The following is an 18,393-nucleotide window of genomic DNA, read 5'->3' as shown; positions in this document are numbered from 1 at the left end:
CCTACACATAGGCACTCATGCACACATGCACACATGTGTTCTACACATGGGCACTCATGTACACATGAGCATATGCACACAGGGCTACATCCAGCAGCCACCATCTTTCCTCTTCAAAATCATACATATTTCATAAAGCTTCATGCAGAGTGTCTTCTGATTTATGGTAATTGTCAACAAAAGCAAAAACATGGACAATTTTAACCCTGCAATAGCTAGGAGTTAGCTGGTATGAAATTATACTGTTGTTTTTCTTTTCCTTTACAGTGGGGAGGAGGCTCCAAAAGACTCCATCAGATGAACCTCTGGGGGCTCGCATGCAGAGAGGGTATTGTCACCCTAATTGTGGTTCAGTGTATGCACCAGGGCTGGATCCATACAGGATATCGCCTGGGCAGCCTATGGGCTAAGGCTGGAGGACTTTGACTAAAACTGATTTCCATATCAAACCCAATTTAGATGAAACGCCTTGGTTGAAAAAAAAATAACAGTGCATCAATAGACCCTTGATTAGATTTTCATCTCTCAAGCAGACAAATATGAATATTTATTACCATGAATGCAGATTTTTTTCTTTCTATTACTCTGATCTTGAATATTATCCATTACTAATTTTTATGAAAATTTGGGCAACATAATGTTTTCACATAAACTGACAGTTCTTGAGATAACCCCTGGTATTGTCTGGTTGAAAGTGACAGCTTCCGCTCATTCATGTGTTAACGAGGGATTAAATATTGTTTTTCACTCCCATAATCTAAGATGGACCGAAAATTAAAAATTGAACATTGTATATTAGCAGGGCTTTGAGGACCAGAATTTGTTTGCATTCACTTAGGGAAGATCTGGAAATTAGCAGCTTAATAATCAGCTCCTCTTATGTCGCTGCAGAAGGTGGCCTCATAAAGCACTGCTGACATTTTTCACGTAAATTCATTACTCTACCTGCAACATCCAAATGAAAAGGCCTCCAATAAACCGCAAGGAATAGACAACCATTGCTCCAAAAAGTAAAATCTCAATACAATTTGTAGTGCCTTTCTGTCTATGCCAGGGCAAGCTGACTGCTTCAGGTGTGAGAGGGAGGGATACTGTCACATGTCTCCACTCTGTTGACCAAGGAGGGACCTATTCACGCAGTCCTACCTGTCTCTGCTCATGGAAGGTACTCTTTACAGCAATACAATGTCACTAGAAGCCACACCTCACCTGGTGGCATTGTGATACAGCTTTTCCCTTACTGTTATCGATTCATGGCCATGAGGTAGTAGATAAAAGACAGTCCTAGGCTACCAGTGACTGTGGCCAGTATGATGACTGAATTAATTCCTCCAAAACCTGCTTGTGAATCTCTGGCCTGAAAGCATCTCAGAGCGTAGCTGTATTTTGTAGAGAAGGTCTTCCAGAGGGCATTTTGGTAAAATGGGGTGGGCTCTTATAAGAAGGGATTAGGACTCTTATAAAGTGATTACCATTAGAGGACATGGGGACAATGTCATCTATGAACAAGGAGAGAGGCCTCAGGGAACTTATAGGAACCTCTGTACCTCAATCTTAGATTTCAGCCTCTAGACTTAGGCAAGGGTGAGTATCTGCTGCTTAGGCTACCTTCTATATACAGGGCTGAAACTGTCACCACTTCTACCTGTCTTTGGTAAGAATGAGAAAGATACTAAAACACTTTACTCACAGACTTCTGATAGTTTAAAGTAAATCACAGAAACACATAATTTCAATTAATTATCATTGTAAAATGTTATCAGCTTATAAAGAATTGGGATTTATTTTGGCACCGTCAAATAGAATTTCTGTTGTTTCTCCTCTGCTCCCTTATTTCTCCCCCTCCCTCTTCTCTCCCCTTCCCATTCTTATAACTTTCTTTATATTTCATCTTATTTTTTTCATATGTACTCTGATGGTGGAGCTTTAAAATGTTTAGAGTCAATGGGACAGATGGTTAGGTCTGTAACAGGTATATGTTTGTTAGAGAATGACATGTTGGAGAAATGAGACCCAACTTGAGTTTAGAGCCACTTAAGAAACTTAAGCATACCACATTCACATGGGAGAAATGTTCAACTGTAGGCCAACCAGCCACTGACACTGTCATTTCTAGACAGGACTGGGGCATCTCTGACTCCTGAGTACTATGGGTTGATTAATATCTTTTCAAAAAAAAAAAAGCTCTAACCCTAGTACCTAAACTTGTGTGGAAGCAGGACTTTGGCAGCTGTAATCATATTACAATAAAGTCATATAGGGTAGGCTATACCCTAAATCCAACATAGAGTTTTCTTAATAAGAAAGGATACAGTTACACAGATACCCACATAGCAATGTAGGGAGGCAGAGCTTGTGGATATGTATCCACAAGCTAAGGAGTGCTATATTAATTACTTTTCTCATAGCGTTTACAAAATACCCAATATAAACAACATAAAGAGAGAGGAGCTTCTTTAAGCTCATGGTTTCTAAGAGGTCAGGTCATGGTCACAGGCTCCCTGGAGTATGACTGACCATCCAAGGCTGTTCTTCACTTAATGAATTACAGGAAAGAGCCAGTTACCCCTATTTCCTCCTACCTTCCACAGTTCCAGCTCTTCTCAATACTCCATTCAGATTTGACTTTATCAGTGGATTGATCAATCATCCATTGATTAGGTCACAGCCCTCATAATCTAAGCCCCTCTGGAATTACCCTCAAGACCATGCTGAGAGATGTGCCTTACAAATCTCTTAGGAGTCTTTCAATCTAGTCAATGTGGATATCAAGGTTAACCATTACAAGGGGAACATTAGAGTGCAAATGACCCAAAGTGGGTTTTCCCTAAATATGTCAGAGGAAGATGGGCCCCTCTACACTGAAATTCTAGTTTCTAAGACTGCGGGAGTAGCTTTCTGCTGAGCAACTTCACCTAGGTTGTGGCATTCTGCTTAGCATCTCTGGGACCCTGATACTCAGAAAACAGAACTGTGTTTCTGGGAGACAGGTCAGATTGACCTTCAGTTGTAGGAGACCCTGGAAATGGGCAAGCAGAGCCATGACCGAGCAGAATGGAGCAGGAAAGCAATTTGCAGGAACACCTGGAATATCAAGGTTTACTCATAAGTTCCTATCTTCTGTAATTAAGAGGGTAGAGTCTGCAGGAATGAGAGTCCAGGAGGCTGACATGAGTGGCTACATTGGGCCCCTGGGTGTCCTAGTAAAAGCAGTGTAGAGGGACAGGTCCTGCTGTAGTGTGAGGCTTTCTTGTCTTTATTTTCTAATCACAAAGGCAAGCAGGGACTTTTTCTATGCCATGGAGACTGTGCTCCTCTTGGTAGGCCACATGAGCTAGGCGAGAACTGATGTGTGGTTATGGTTATTGAAGTGTCTGGCTTTGCTAGGGGCAGAAGTAACAATGACATGCTAGACCAAGGTCCTCGATGACTTCAGTGTTCAGTGGCCTTTCAGTGACACCTGCTGACAAGGAGCATAAGTATAGCAGTTGCGGTGGTGTGTTTAGGTAGGCACACACCTATCTGTCTGTTGGAGAGCACTTGCCAGTTTACAGGTGGACCCTCAAGCGGGCATACTCCCATATGTTATAGGGCAAGATGGTCTCTTTACCAGAGTGCAGCAGGTAGGTAATATGAGCAGGGTGTAAGTGGGTGATGCAGGTCAGCTTGTGTGCCTTTGGCTAGAAGCACCACAGGAGGCTTTCTGAACAGACTGAGTGCTTGCCACCTCTCCAGACCTCAGCTTGTTAAATGAAAATCACCTTCTGCTCCCAAGCTCATAGGCTCCATGGTCTCACAGGAGCCAGGAGCCATCCTGCCCATGAAGACACCAGCCAGGGTGGTCCCTCTGCTTCTCAAGGTGAGAAAGGCAAATGTTGTCAACCCTGGGCCCAGTAGCCAGTAAGTCATGTCACTGCAGTTGAAATATACATTATGCAATTTTTTTTTTCAAAAAAGCATATGAAATTGTTAGGAAAGAGAGAAGAGCGGGTAGCCACCGTCTGATGCAACTTACTTCATTTTACGTGACTATTTACCTTGATATTGAATAAAAATTGAATTTGTTACCATGGCAACTGCTACATCATATAGTTGCTCTCTGCCTCTGAATCACAGGGGAGCATGAAAGGCCCATGTGAGCTTGGTGCTCTTGGCGGTGGTTCAGGAGAGAAAGGTATTCACTGTAAGTTCATATTTGTGCATACGGCAAGTACAGTGGGATGAACGTTGGTGCAGTTTTCTTTACCGTGTAGAGCAGTGGAGGTGGGAGGTGAAGAGCTGTTAGCCTCAGGTTTGTGAAGTCAGAGCTGAATATCTGCTCCCTGAGCCCAGGAATGGACAGGCTGCTGGGAACCTCAACTTCTGTCTAGTCTGCTTACCACTCATGAGGGCTGTGAAGGAGCTGAACACGGAAAAGCGAGATGGGGCCCCAGATATTTAATGCAATTTCATGCAGATTTTCCTTTTCAAACACAAATTAGGAGTCCTGACAAGTCAACAGTCTTTTCTCAGGCCTGTGCACTTTTGCATTTAAGAGGGAAAAAAAATCCGCTTCCTTTGTCAAGAAATGCAGATTAGAATAAAATGAGGTGAATGTGCATGGAATGCCAATGAGGGTCCTGCAGAAGAGAAACAAGAGCACCCTATTCCCTATCCCAAGGGCAGTGTGTGTCCCCAAGGAGTCAGGACATGGCTGCTTCCCTATCCCTACTGGGAACCCCCAGTGGGGAACAGAAGGGGCTTCTGGTGTCCTGAGGAATGCCTGTGGAACCTGTGGTTTTCCCAGGTTCTCAGAGGGCCTGTGATGCCTAGGGCACAGCACTCTACACTGTGATCATAGCAAGCTTGTTCTCAGATGATCCATGGGCTAACAGGGGTGAGGGTGTGTGCATGAGGTAAGCACACATTCTCATTTCTCTGCAGGGCCACCTGGCATATGTGATCAGACATGGCTACAAGAACATCTGGAACCCAGACCCTGGTGATCTTCACTTGGATGCCTGCCACATCTGTATTTGCCACTCCCCTCACACCTACCCCCTTCTTATACACACTTGGACACACGTTGGTTGCTCCCTTGGCTCTTCTGAACACCTACAGGCAGGCTGGTAGAAAAGAGAGCTTAGTGACGATGGCCACCCAAGAAAAAGCAGCGATTCTATTGCCCAGAAATGACACCTGCGAGTTTGGCTTACAGAGTCAAAACAAAACGAACCAAAGGAGCAGGAAGGGGACGGTGGAACTGTTACCACATTGGCATCGCTGACAGCAGCGCAGGACATTGCTGAATCACTGTCACTCAGCCACACCACATTCCATGTGGGAACCACAGCACATACTTCCCAGGAACCATTACTTGAATAGTCACAGGATACAAGTAGCAAGGAGGACTAGGTAAAGGTGATGGATACTAGATCAGAGCCTGGAACCCAGGAAGGCTGGACCACTGTCTCATACATACCCAAGACCCCAGGCTTGCAGAATCCCCTCCTTCTATTTACAGGTTCACTGACAATGCTGATCTCCTCCATGCAACCAGCTGTGTGAAGGGTTTCCCTGAGCTCCACCCACATCAGGGTGCACGCGCACCCACTTCACCACAGGCCTGTCCTGCCTCTGCCGATGACTCCCAGTGCTTATCCTCCTTGACATTTATCTAGGTGCAACCTTCACTGAAGGTCAGGGGTGGTTTTCATCGCATATTGTGCTCTGCCCAGGAACAACACACCCTGTGGGGTGGACACAGATACATGGTGGCTAAGGACACCAGTGTCACAGTCTATCAGAGTCAGTGGAGACCCAGGTGACTTCACCATCTCCAGGGCTGCCTGCTCACGTTGGTGTGGATATGTTGTCACTTAGTACAGTTGTATGCCATCTTTATGTAGACGGTACAGCGTGATACTAATGACTCGGAGCTGCTGCACACACTCCACATAGTAAAAATCTTCTGTGTTTACTGATGCCCTACGATTATATACATGGATCCAAGGGGGAACCTGCTAGGTGAGTGTTATGTAGGGATTCTCTAATCCAGTTTGCGGCATCTTGAATCTCTAATGATTTCAAAGGAATAGGCCAAAAGATATTGAAGAACAAACTTATAACCTCCAACCTCACCACAGGATGCCTGGTCTGTGAGCAACAAAAATGTCTGCATGTGTATGTATTGCTGCCTTAAAGGCACCAATGTGTCTGCGCGCACACACACACACACACACACACACACACACACACACACACACATATGGTTGTTTTAAAGTCAGCAATATATATACATGCAGCCACCTTACAGGCAGAGTTCTTTCTTTTAGTTATTTCAAGGAAATCACGGAATTCTCCTGATTTATTACACTACAATCATTTACCTTCCTCCAGTTTTATATTTTAAGACTCCCCCTCCTTTCTTCCAACTCTTTCTTCTTTCATAAAGCTTTTTATTCCTCTCACTTCTCTGCTTGGTGAGTGGACTCCTTACGTAAATGCTGCAAGTCCAAAACTCTAAATCAAAAGATCAGGTTTTATGTTTTTGGCACAGAGGGCCCTGACGCACAGTGGCTCTCCCATTTGATTTGGCCCAAATATTATTTCAGGACCCAAGCTCCTCTTAGCCATCTAGAGCAACTGGACTGGACATGTTTGTTTACTTATTCATTTATTGCATGTGTGAATGTACATGCATGGACACATGCCATGATACATATATGGAGGTTTGAGGACAGCCTGTGGGAGACAGCTGTCTATCCTACCATGTAGGACCCAGGGACTAAATTCAGATTATCAAGTTTGACAGCAACTGGCTTTATCCACTGAGCCTTCTCAATAGCCCTGGGCTGGGATTTTTGATGAAAGAGGCTTAAAGCTACAACACTTCCATCAACAGAGTATGGTAAGGTGGGATTTGGAGAAAATGAGGCTGCTTCCCCATATCACTTCCTCACACCTCGTGCTTTTCATTTGCAACCATGGATCCTCTACACAGGGTCTCAGCCAGGGTGTGCTTTAGGAGAGCCACAGTAGTTTGTGGGACAGAAGAACCAGTTCTTGGGTTTCCAATGGACATGGAAGATGGACATATTTGTAGGCATACAGTCCCTTCCATTGAACAAAATTCTTCCTTAAGCTCTGAGTAGCAGGAGCATCAGAGGCACAGGGATGGTTACAGGGGTTTGGATGTCTGTGAAGAACAAGCACAGGGCTGGTTACAGGGTTTTGGATGTCTGTGAAGAACAGTTATTGAGCTTGCACAGGCAAACCTCCTTGACCCTTAGAAGAGGTCTGGGAACTTTTTGGAAAAGAACCCACATCTGGTCTCAGTCACTCCACTGAGTGGGAAGCCTCTTTCCAGCAGGGGGAGTTCAGTTCCACCAGAGTAGCTCTTGCCCCTCTACAAACACTGCTCTTGGACTCCTCCCTGCTGTGGTCTTTAAAGCCACCATTATGGCTAGCATCAGAACTAGAAGCAGCCCAGCTCCATAATGAGGGGGACCCATGCCTGGTGGAAAATTTTCTAGGCTGGTTTCTCAGCACATTCTGAGCTTTTCTTCAGGGTAATTATAATTGTCCTCTGGAGGAAACACAGCTTCATTAATGTGACTAAAATGTGAAAAGTTTTCAAGGTGTCAGAAATTAGATTTCGAAATACAACAAAATACCACCCATATATTCGGGATGCAAGTGTGCACCACAATCTCCTCATTTCCTGTAAATTTTGTTTTGAGATATTTCTATTTGGCTTAAAAGGTTTTAATTCTGCTATCTGTCATCACACGTGTGAATTACAAGTGCCTGGAGCAGATCTGTAAATGCTGCTAGATTTCTAGCAATCACACTCTGCTTGACATTCCAGAGTCAGGAATCAAAAGAATTCGAAATACGCTAAAAGAAAAAAAAAAAGAAAGAAAGAAAGAAAAGAAAGAAAAAAAATCATCAAGACCAGGCTTACTGGATGAGAGAGTTAAAATTAGGAAAAAGATATGATTAGGTTTCTAAAAATTTTCTCAGCTTGAACCCTTTCCTCCCATTTTGCTACTGTAAATGTTCTCTGCCTGTCAGAGCAGCTTCCAGCCTAGAGCTGGCAAGGGATATGCCAAGGAAACATGTGGAGAGCTGGGCTCAAGGCCACGGCAGTGATACCAGCCAACGCTAAAGGTTCAAGAGGCACCGGCTTTCAAAGTGGCTGCTGGTTGAGGCAAGGGATTATAAAATAGATATTTGGGATAAGGGGCTATCTCCAGGAAGCACCGTGGCAGCAGGCTGAGCTCCTCTGAGGGCTGCTGGCTTGAATCTCAGGAGCAAAGGTGACTAGCATGGCAGAACGGTGAGGCTGAGGTCAATGGGGAGTCTCCTCCTGCTAACTCTGTCCAGACATTTTGTATCTGCTATCACAGAAAACCTGCACAAGCTCTTCCAAAGTAGACTGACCTATGCTACAGGAGAGGATACGGAGCCATGAGGTAGACTGTTTACCATGAGGTAGACTGAAGTAGACACTAACTACCTGTAGGGCAGCATAGAACATGGAGCCACAAGGTAAGAAGAAAGACTACTCTAAAGTCATCACTGCAGAATGGAAGCAGATACTTATGCTGAACACACAGGCAACCAGAGAGAAAGCCTAGATTCCTTGGTAAAAGGAAAGTGCTGGAGGCCAGAGCCTGTGAGGTGGGTCATTAGGAGGATGAGAACACAGCCTTCCAACCTCTCCACTCCAGAACGAGCAACTGTGTTCTGAACAGGTCACTGCAGAGCCAATCCTCAGGCTCAGGGTGGGGTATGAGAGTGTGGGTCTTATGAAAGAAGTCAAGAAAAGCTTGGAAAGTGCTTGAGAACCAGGTCTATCTTAAGCAATGGGGTTGGCCCACTGTGCATCCCGACTGCCCTGGAGCAGCCGGAGGCCACACTGCAATAAGGGATGGGGTATTCAGCAACCAAGCGCACCAATCACACCGTGGCCTCCCGTGTGAAGTGGGGTCTTATCATGCACCTGCTGCCTGTTCCTGAGTGGCTTACACACTCAACCCACAGCGTCTACATTTTCTGAAACTGGGCCATACCAATGAGTGCTGCCTGAATGTGGGTTGCTCTCAATGGCTGGGTGCCACCATTTCTCCCCAAAGAAGAAACTGAACTGGAAACAGCCCCCAGCACATAAACTTGTCCTCAGCTAGAGGCAGGCAGTAACATCTAAGTGCCCACTGTCCAGTTTCCACACCACACTGTTCTCCCTGACATGGCCACTGTCCCTCATTTAGATATAGGAGGTCTGGAAGCCCCAAGACATTTGGCTTCTTCCTTCCTTCCACTTCACTGGCTGTTAAAGAAACAGTAAATAATCAGAGTGTCTTCAGCTGTCACCTGCTCTGCTCATCCAGCATAGCCTCAAGAACACACAGAGAAGAGTGACATTTGTCAGGCTCTTAGAATGTCCTTTGAGAAGTTTCTATCAGTTATAGACTCTCTCACTCTGCTGTCAATAACTAAGACGCCCCCAGGCACTCAAGCCCTCTTAAGAGCTACCCAGAAGTCCAGGTCTCTAAGAACAGCCACCAATTAAACAGCTACTGGCTCCAGGAGCCGAAGACCTGGTTGCAGAATCAGAGCCTCTGCAAAGCAGCTTTGAGTCTCTAAGTGGTTCCGTAAGGACAAGCCAATGTATATAGCAGGGAACACTTACAAACAAGCACTCCTTAATACTTAATTAACTTTAATGGCAAGTGCTGTGAAATCTGAATTTCAGACACAAGAGCACAGATTGGCTTTGGTCCACGCTGACTTATGAGTGGCTACATGCAGCTCCCAGGAGGAACCTCAGTCACTGTTACATGTGCACTTCATTACACTGTCACTTGGCCAAGAGAGCAGCCACCAGCAGGCACAGAGAAGACATAGTGTCTGGTTGCAGCGAGGCAATGGCTGGACACCAAAGAGTCTGATAGCATCAAGTCACTTCAGGGACAGATTCATAGCTCTGCACCTTTGTTTAAACACACATGTCTAAATAACAAAGACACCAAATTCCCAAGGAAAGAGTGATTTCCAGGAACTAACTCATTTTCAATAATTTAAGTCCTATACATCATCATCTTTCCTGGAGTTTCCTGTTTGGTTTGTGATAGATTTTTTCTTGGGGAGATACAAAACTATGATTTCAAAGGCATAGCATAAGTAGTCACATTTGCCTACCATTAGTCAGCATTTATAAACACTGGGAGGACCGATCTCCTACCAGCTGAGCCAACAAAACGCTATGTGGATTAGCCACACAATGAGCCAAACCTATGATCCTGAATTTCACCAGCCAGCCAGCACTGAGACACATGGTGGGCATGAGGGCATCTCTTATGAGGATACTCCTCAACCTACTCACCGGCCTGATTCCGCTTTGAAGGATTGTCAGTCCAGTTGCCTTCTCCAGCTGGTCTTTGTTGTCAGCTGTGAGAAGAAAAAAAAAAAAATCAAAAGAACGTCAGCATAGAGAAGGGTGGGATATCGGAGAGTGTTCTCTACTGATGAATTCTCTCAAACAACTGTTTGAGCCGTCTGACTTCATGGAGATGCTATGTTGAGCAACAGGTGGGAAATGGACATGCAGAACCCCATGTCCCACTCAGTATCTCGTCTGCCTCAGGAAAGCACCTCTGTATACTTTCTATACCGTCTTAGAAGGCATGCCATGCTAAGTAATCTCTGGTCCTTGAGGATTTGATGGGAAATTGTATGTAAACACACTCTGCAAACTTGAAGTTCTTATTTTAAAATGGCGTAATGCTACATGTATGTATCTGCATATACCCATTGAGAAATAATGTTTTGTTACTAGCACCCCATGCACTTGGAAAAAGCTGCCTGTCTGCTTACATCACAGGATCCAGGCCTTACTTCACTCCCTTTTAATCCACGTCCCCATCAGAAACATCAAAACATGATAGTTTTGTTCCAATAAAAGCCCACCTTTATCTGCTCCCGACTTCACATGAGGAAGACTTTCAGAGAACAAATTCTATTTGATATCACACCAGGAGGAATGAGATCGGGAAACAATTAGCAGATGTAAATGAAGTCTTAGTCGTTGCAATGCCAGGGCAGCAGACACAGCTGCCCCCACTTCCCAGAGAGGAAGTATGTCACGAGGCAATTGACCCTGGCTTATGATTTAGTAGAAATATTCTTTTGGATAAATCTCCTGTCATTTTGGAAATAAAAACCAGAAGAAAAGAAAACCTAGAATTTTACTGAAAGACCCATGAATGGAGAGAGCACTGCAATTGCTGTTAATGCAGAACGAGATAACAAGAAAGGATCAGCTGTGATTACCTGCATAGATCTTGGCTAATGGAATTATGTCTTTGAGAGATGTACAAACAATATCCCATTATAGCCTACCTGCCTTCTCTACCTCTAGGGACTGTCTTATAGAAAAAAAAAATTCTCCCTTTAACAAATGGACATTCGTTTTTACACGTAGGCAATCCTGGCTGTGCAGAAAGGGTGAGGTGGACATAAAGAAATCCAGGGTAGGGATGGGGAACTTTAGGATCCCTTCAGGTGGTGGCATGATGTGGGGTAGTGGCAAGTGACCACACAGCTTTAAAACTTGGATGGCAAGAGCCTGTTCCTTGAGGTATAAAATGATGGGTTTTCAAATCTCTTGTACTGCCTGGTGCTATTTGGAGTGGGTTAACAGCAACTCTAAGTAGGCTGACCAAGAACCTAAAGATGGAATTCGTAAACACTCCAGTTCTTGCTAGAGAACAAAGATTTCAGACTTAGAGATTGTATAGAAAGCAGTCAGCCAATACATGATTAAGCTGAATAATCTAGCCCAGGGCCAGCCCGATCTTCCTAGAAGGCAGGTGAGTATCTTAGGCCTGGTGGACAGTGTCTCTGTGGCTCCATAGCGTCACCTTGGCATGGAAAAGTGTCACAGAGCTATCTGGGTGGCTGCTTGAGGGAAAGTTTAGTTACAGAAGTAGCCCAGGCTGAGGAGGCAATTCTTCTAAGCTTCTGGAGGGAGCTAGCTGAAAGGCCACCCCAGGATGGCCTGCCTGTAAGGCTGCAAGAAGTGAACCACCATCACCTCTGAGGCCTGGAGACATTGTCCTGGAAAACCACAGATAAATGCTCTAGGTGTGAAAGTACATTAGGAATTCAATTTGGCCAATCTGGAAATTTCTGTTTGCTGTATATGCAAGCATGGCTTTTGATAAATAACCCTGAACAAATTCAGTCAACAATACGAACAACCACAAGCAATTACAAAGCATCTGTTACAGCTTGATTGGCCGAGTGGCCTCTCAGGCTCTCATCCACTACTGTTTGGCAAACCACTTTCAGTGCATGACCACATGTGCTTAGACCCTACAGGGGAGAGCTGCACAGCTCACCCATGGCTTTTCAGGGCAGAGACCCTGCTTTGCCATTCAGAGCTTGGTTCATTTCTAACTACCTGACCAGCACACAGCTGTGCTTTGGGCATGCTTCCTACCCCTCTGGCCTTTATGAGTACAGTCTGGCCAGTTCAAGGCCATAGACAGGTGGGTGAGATGTCATTTGACTTGGCAGTCTGCTCATGAAAGCACAGGTGAAGTTTTAGAAGTACAGAGCCAGGCTGGGATGTAGTCCAGTTGGTAAAGGGCAGAGAGCTCTAAGTGGAGGCAACAGGGTCAGTTGTTACATAGCGAGCTTGAAAAAAGCCTGGACTACCTGCCCAAAGAAGAAGGAGGAGAAGAAGAGGAGGAAGAGGCAGAGGAGGAAGAGGAGGACGAGGAAGAGCAAGAAGAACAAGAGGAGCAAGAAGAGGAGGAAGAAGAGGAAGACGAGGAGGAAGAGGAGGAGAAGGGAGGAAGGAAAGAAGGACCTCCTGGTTGATTCTCAAACTAACAACAGGTATGTGTTGTAATCTAAATGATGAAGTAAATAAACAACAGAAAAGCATTCCTCTGAACACTTGTTTCAGCCGAGCTCCAAGGCAGGCTCTGTTCACAGTTTACCTTGCTAAACCCTTGAAGTCACCCAGACTGTAGGCTCCCTTCTCTACTCCACAAACAGGACAGAGGATTCTCAGCAAATGTACTACTGGGGAAAGGGACTGTATCTCTGAGCTCTGGGTCACAAGCCACTGTCATCTATAGCTTCTGTCCTTAGGGTCTGTGACAATCTATAAAGAGGAACACCCTCACTGGCCTACCAGAGCATTGATTTACAGAGCCGTAGCCATTCTCAAAACCTGGAAGTTTGAGACTTGCTCTGACAGTCTGGGAAGACAGTCCATTCTAAAGATCTGCTATTGAGACCTGAAAGAAGGAATCACTCATCAAATTTTGGAGAAAGCGAGGAGCAGTTGAACAGTTGTTAAATCCTGGACCAGCTAGCTGTCAAGCTATGTGGAGGGGAGGCTTCTGGTGGAAGGAGCAGAGTATTAGGTAGACCAAGTAGAGGGGATGGGGCCATTAGGTAGAGGGGTAGAGAACCAGGTAGAATGGGTGGGGCTCCAGTAGGAGCCATTGATACTCCAGATAGAAGGTTCTGGGAAGCCTTTCATGATGAAGCAGGCTGTTTTGTTTTTCACAAGTGCCTTGAGGTCACCTGAGAAGGAGGTTTTGACCTACTCAGCACACAGACAGTTCAAAGCCTTTAAGAGATGGGATATCTTTGAATAATAACACAGCCTTCTGTCCCATAAGACCATCTGAGCAGTCTATGGAATCCCATGTATACTGCTATCTTGGTTCTCACATCTGAACTCTGTTTACCACTGATCAGTGGCCCAGCTGTACTGGAATAGGTTGGTCTGCTTGATCACCAGTCAGGGCCTCTGGTGCTTACTGATGCCACTGTCTTCATGCCCAGGATACAGGGTTTATCTAGATTTCTCTCTCATACTTGGCATCTCTGGAAGAGCCTCCCCACCCTTCTACCAACATCTTGCCACTATATGTCTTAAAAGTCCCAGGTAAGATTATTTCCAAGACACTTGCCCTAAACTATGGAGTCAGTCACATTCATGCTTAGTAAATAGTCCCCTATCCAGACTCCACCCACCATGGCTCAGCTCTCAGTATAGAGAGAATCTACCATCTTGTAACCTCTAAGAAATTTTAAAAAAGAAAAAGGTCTATTTTCAAATTTACCTTGAGCCAGTATAGTTCAGCTACAGTTGAACAGAAAATACTGGTCCCCTGTTCACCTCTGTCGGTCTAGCTCCCTATACCCAAGTAAAAGTTAGAGTAGAAAATTACTAACAGGCAAGTTTTCCTAGACACCTTCAGAGATGACTCTCTCATAGTTCTGATACGCTTTAAAACAATTAAAACATAACATATAGAAATGAACCTACATATGGTCTATTAAATAGAGAAATGTTAAACATCAGAAGGTAAAGTAAGTCCTAGATGATGTGTAAGGCTGAGCCTTCCTGATAACTCAGCCAAAGAAGAAAGGGAGGACGGGAACCGGGTTCTCTGTGTTCAGCCACAGTGCCCACCATTCTGGGCTCCTGTCTGGCTCTGCAAAATCATAAAACAAAACAGTCTTCCTTTCTACTCAGATTCTTCAGTGCCTTTATTATGAAGTGAGGGTCCAGGCTTCTCATACCTAGCATCTAAGTTAGGGAACCTTGAGCATCAGTCTGTAGTCCCTAACAAGTGGCTCAGCTCTCCTGTTTCACTCTCCTCAGGGTTTGCTCTGTGAATGGCTGTAAGAATTATGTAGGGAGACAGTGGATAACCATCTTCCTTCCTAGGAGAGGTCCCTCGTGTTTCCCAGTCTATGTGCAGCTGGGGAAGAATGCCTGTATTTGGTCAATTTACTCTGAAGTGTTCCTAGGCTCTTTACCCAGAATGCACCAGGATGGCTGCCTCCCTGTGGGTAAGCCTTCTTTGTTTCCACATGAAAGGCCAAGCAAGCAAACAGAAAGGTCAATCCACGGAAGGGGCCTGCTTCTGCCTTCTGTTGGTTCCTGTGGTTCTTGGTTTCATTGCTCTGCTTAGTAATGTCTCCCTGCTGATACATTTGAAGGACTCTTTTTTAGCTCCAGGGCATCAGGAGCAGTTAAGTATCTTGATTGGGTAACTGTAACCGTGGATGGGCATCCAGCTCTGAGCCCTGGGTGGGAGAAGCTTCCCTGAGAGCTCTGATGACCACAGTAGCCACACCCCCTATCTGTTTAGTCACCCTTACCACAATCTCTGTTCACACCAGGCATCAGAGCCCAACTCTCTAGCTCCCTCAGGAAGCAGCATTGTCATCAGGAAGCCCTTGGTGGCCTGAGGAGGTGGCAGGTAAGCAGGATTTAGAAGGACAGCCATGTTCCAGAAGCTTTGCGACTGCACTTCCCCAGAGAAATCCCTTCTGTCTCCTGTCCCCTCTGTCCCAGCTCTGCGGAGGAGCTCTTTTGTGATCTGTGTCCTATCTCTGGCTTCAGTTCTCCAGCCATGTCTGGTCCTTCCCTGTGCTGTGCTTGGAAGGCTCTCCTGGGCGTAGACAATAGAAGTGGGACGGTTTTGCCTTTTTTCTTGTTATGCTTATGCTAAAGAATTTATCTTAAGTACCCCAGCCTTTCTGTTTGTTTACCTTTGTAATTTTTGCTTATTTAAAAATGTTTATTATATTTATTTATTAACTTATTCATTTAGTGGGGGGAATCTCTTGCCATGGTGTATATTAAGGTCAGAGCACAACCTATCTTGTTTTCTTTCCGACTGCCCAACTCTTGGGGATGTCTTGCTCAGCCACATGTTCGAATTTCATCTGAGTTCTTGTTTTTGTTAAGCTTTGGACTTGGAGCTAGCATGCATGATGAAAGCCGACCAGTGAGCCAGCACGGCATGGGGGCAACGAAAGAAACCGCTTTCACCGAGGCAGACAGCAAAGCAGAAAGCCCATTTTTATCTTCACGCGAGACAAAAAGGGTTTCCAAACACTAAAAAGGAGTCCTTTAAAATTAAATTCACTAGATGAAGGATATGCAAATTACCTGAAGAAGCGGAACCCTGTAATGTTCTCAAAATTCTGCAATAGCCTATTTAATTAGTATTTTAATTTATCAGAATAATTCTTTGCACTTGACAATTTATGCAGCATTCCATATAATTAAGCACGTAGCGACAGTGGAGTAATTTTGCCTCTTCTCTTTATCCCTGATATTTTAACCTGAAAGAATGTGCAGAAGTCGCTTCTGTAATCTGAATTACAATAGGGACAACTTAATGGAGTCCCTCGGCCTGCACACTGAGCTGGGAGAGCTGCTTAGGTGAGGTGCTACCTAGGGAGCTGACTCCCTATGGATCATGGCCTTGACCCTGTGGATAGGTCCCTTGATGGGGTTCCCACTATCCATATCCCTACACCAAGAAATCTCAGAAGGTTGTGTGGCAGATCCTCGATGATCTAGATGCCTGGTGGGTCCCATGCCTCTTCCCTGATAACCAGTCTTTCTGACAAGTCTTGGGGCACTGGTGTGTGTGTGTGTGTGTGTGTATGTGTTGGATATATGCATATGGTAAATGTATAGGTGGTATGTGATGCATAAGTGTGTAAATAGTACGTATGTAACGTATTTGCGTGTTCTGTGTGTGTATGCTGTTTGGTGTGTGTATGTGTATGCATGTGTACATGTGTGCATGTGTGTGTGTGTGTGTGTGTGTGTGTGTGTGCAGCATGCTGACTTTCTGTCAGGTTTGGCCTGTTGGCATATTTTTAGATAGCTGAAGTTAGACCCAAAACCCACTCCAAGATAGTGTGGTGGCCTCCAGAAAGAACACTGTGTGACTAGGCTAGAATAGGGCAGTGGGAGGTTACAGCTCAACTATCCTGGCCTTGATGGGCTCATGGGACACTCTGTCACTTTCCTGTTTAAACAGGAGCTGTTTAAAACTCAGACCTGGACCAATACTTAGTGGGAAGTGGGCTGAGACAGGGTAGTGTTATAGGAGGTGAGCCATGAAAGATACTCAGGACCACAGTCAGACATCCGCTTATTGGTCTCCATAGCTACCTCTGCCTGGGTGCCCAGCAGCTCAACCCAAACCCTTGACCTAACCTGCTTCTTTCTTCACATTTGTTCTCAATGATGTTCTCTGTGACCAGCTACAATGGGGGCACTTCCGTTCTTCCCACATCTGTTCTTCCCTGGTGTTCCCCAGCTTTTAACTGTTCAGCCTTGGACTATGTTAGTTCCTTCTTTGGGTTCCTTCCATCTAGCACTTTGGCCAGTGTTAGAGTTCTACCAGCCACATGTACTGAGTTCAGCTGCATCTCTCCACCCCTGCACTCCCTTCCAGGCCCCACATACTACAGTGGGGATCTGCAGTAGTGCACACATCAGAGCCACCCTCTCTGTTCACACTTCCTGTGTTTGCACTGCCCAGGAAACTGCCTGTGTCAGGGTATGTGTATGCACGTGTGGGGCCTGAACACCACAAGTTCTCAGGTAGCAGAAGAGACAAATTAATTGACATATCAAATCCCAAGTCAAAGACTGTGGAGAATCAAGAAGTCTCTGCAAACACATCACTGTCACAGTGGTTTGTTCTAGGAGTCTGTTGTGTTCCTTGACTGCATCCCTGCTTCTGGAAGTGTTCATGCATGTAGAGCTCATGTTTACTGCATGCATTGTGTAGGTCAGCGGCCTGTTACCCTCAGACAAGACTGGGTCCTCTGTGTGTCCTGCTTTCTCTACACACACCTATAACAGAGCTTAATGATAAATCCATATATGACAAACTGATCTTGGCAACAGGATTGTTTCCCTCCCTTACTGAAAGATTCATCCAAGCAGGTCATGGCACACCCTCCTGTGCTATGGGGCCATGGGAAAGTGCACAGCACCGAGGAGCTGTAATGCTGAGTGTATTTGATCACAGAGCAGGTAGCACAGGCAGCCTAGAAGCCTGGGGGAAAGGATAATGCTCTGCTCCTGGTGGGATAAGGAGAGACATATAAGATTTTACTATACTGCTCAGAATGACACACAGCTCAAAGCCTGTGAATCTCTGGAGCATCAGATGCGTGATGACAGTGGGTAACCAAAACTGTGGAGATTGCAGCCACTGTTGAGGGGGACTGTTGCACCAAACACGTGTTCATTTTCATACATGTCAGTCTGGACACAGCAAGCTTGAGTCTCAGCACCAATTCTTCCCATTAGTGAGCAGGTGGAAATGGTGCCAGAGTCACAGGCTTCTGTTTTTATACAAATACTGATACTGACTAAAATTTCACTGAATTAAAAACAAAGATACAAATGCAGCTTTATTTAAATTACTTTATTGAAACGCTGATATCAGTTATGTTATGTCTTTTTTTTAATTTTTAATATTTTTATTACATATTTTCCTCAATTACATTTCCAATGCTATCCCAAAAGTCCCCCATAGCGCCCCCCACTTCCCT

At 45.1% G+C, this 18,393-nt stretch overlaps 1 protein-coding gene across 1 annotated transcript in view; it reads right to left on the bottom strand.

The window, feature by feature from the left end:
- Nucleotides 1–18,393, bottom strand: part of Ptprn2 (protein tyrosine phosphatase receptor type N2) — a 748,763-nt gene that overhangs the window by 239,509 nt on the left and 490,861 nt on the right. Inside the window, exon 12 of the mRNA XM_021179074.2 lies at nt 10,370–10,434. Within this exon, the coding sequence (XP_021034733.1) occupies nt 10,370–10,434 (65 nt within the window). The remainder of the gene's footprint in view (nt 1–10,369; nt 10,435–18,393) is intronic.

The sequence above is a fragment of the Mus caroli genome, chromosome 12 (genome assembly GCF_900094665.2).
Source record: "Mus caroli chromosome 12, CAROLI_EIJ_v1.1, whole genome shotgun sequence".
NCBI classification, from domain to species: domain Eukaryota; kingdom Metazoa; phylum Chordata; class Mammalia; order Rodentia; family Muridae; genus Mus; species Mus caroli.
The sequence above is the reverse complement of the archived record's forward strand: the minus strand, read 5'-3'. Positions and strand labels throughout refer to the sequence as shown.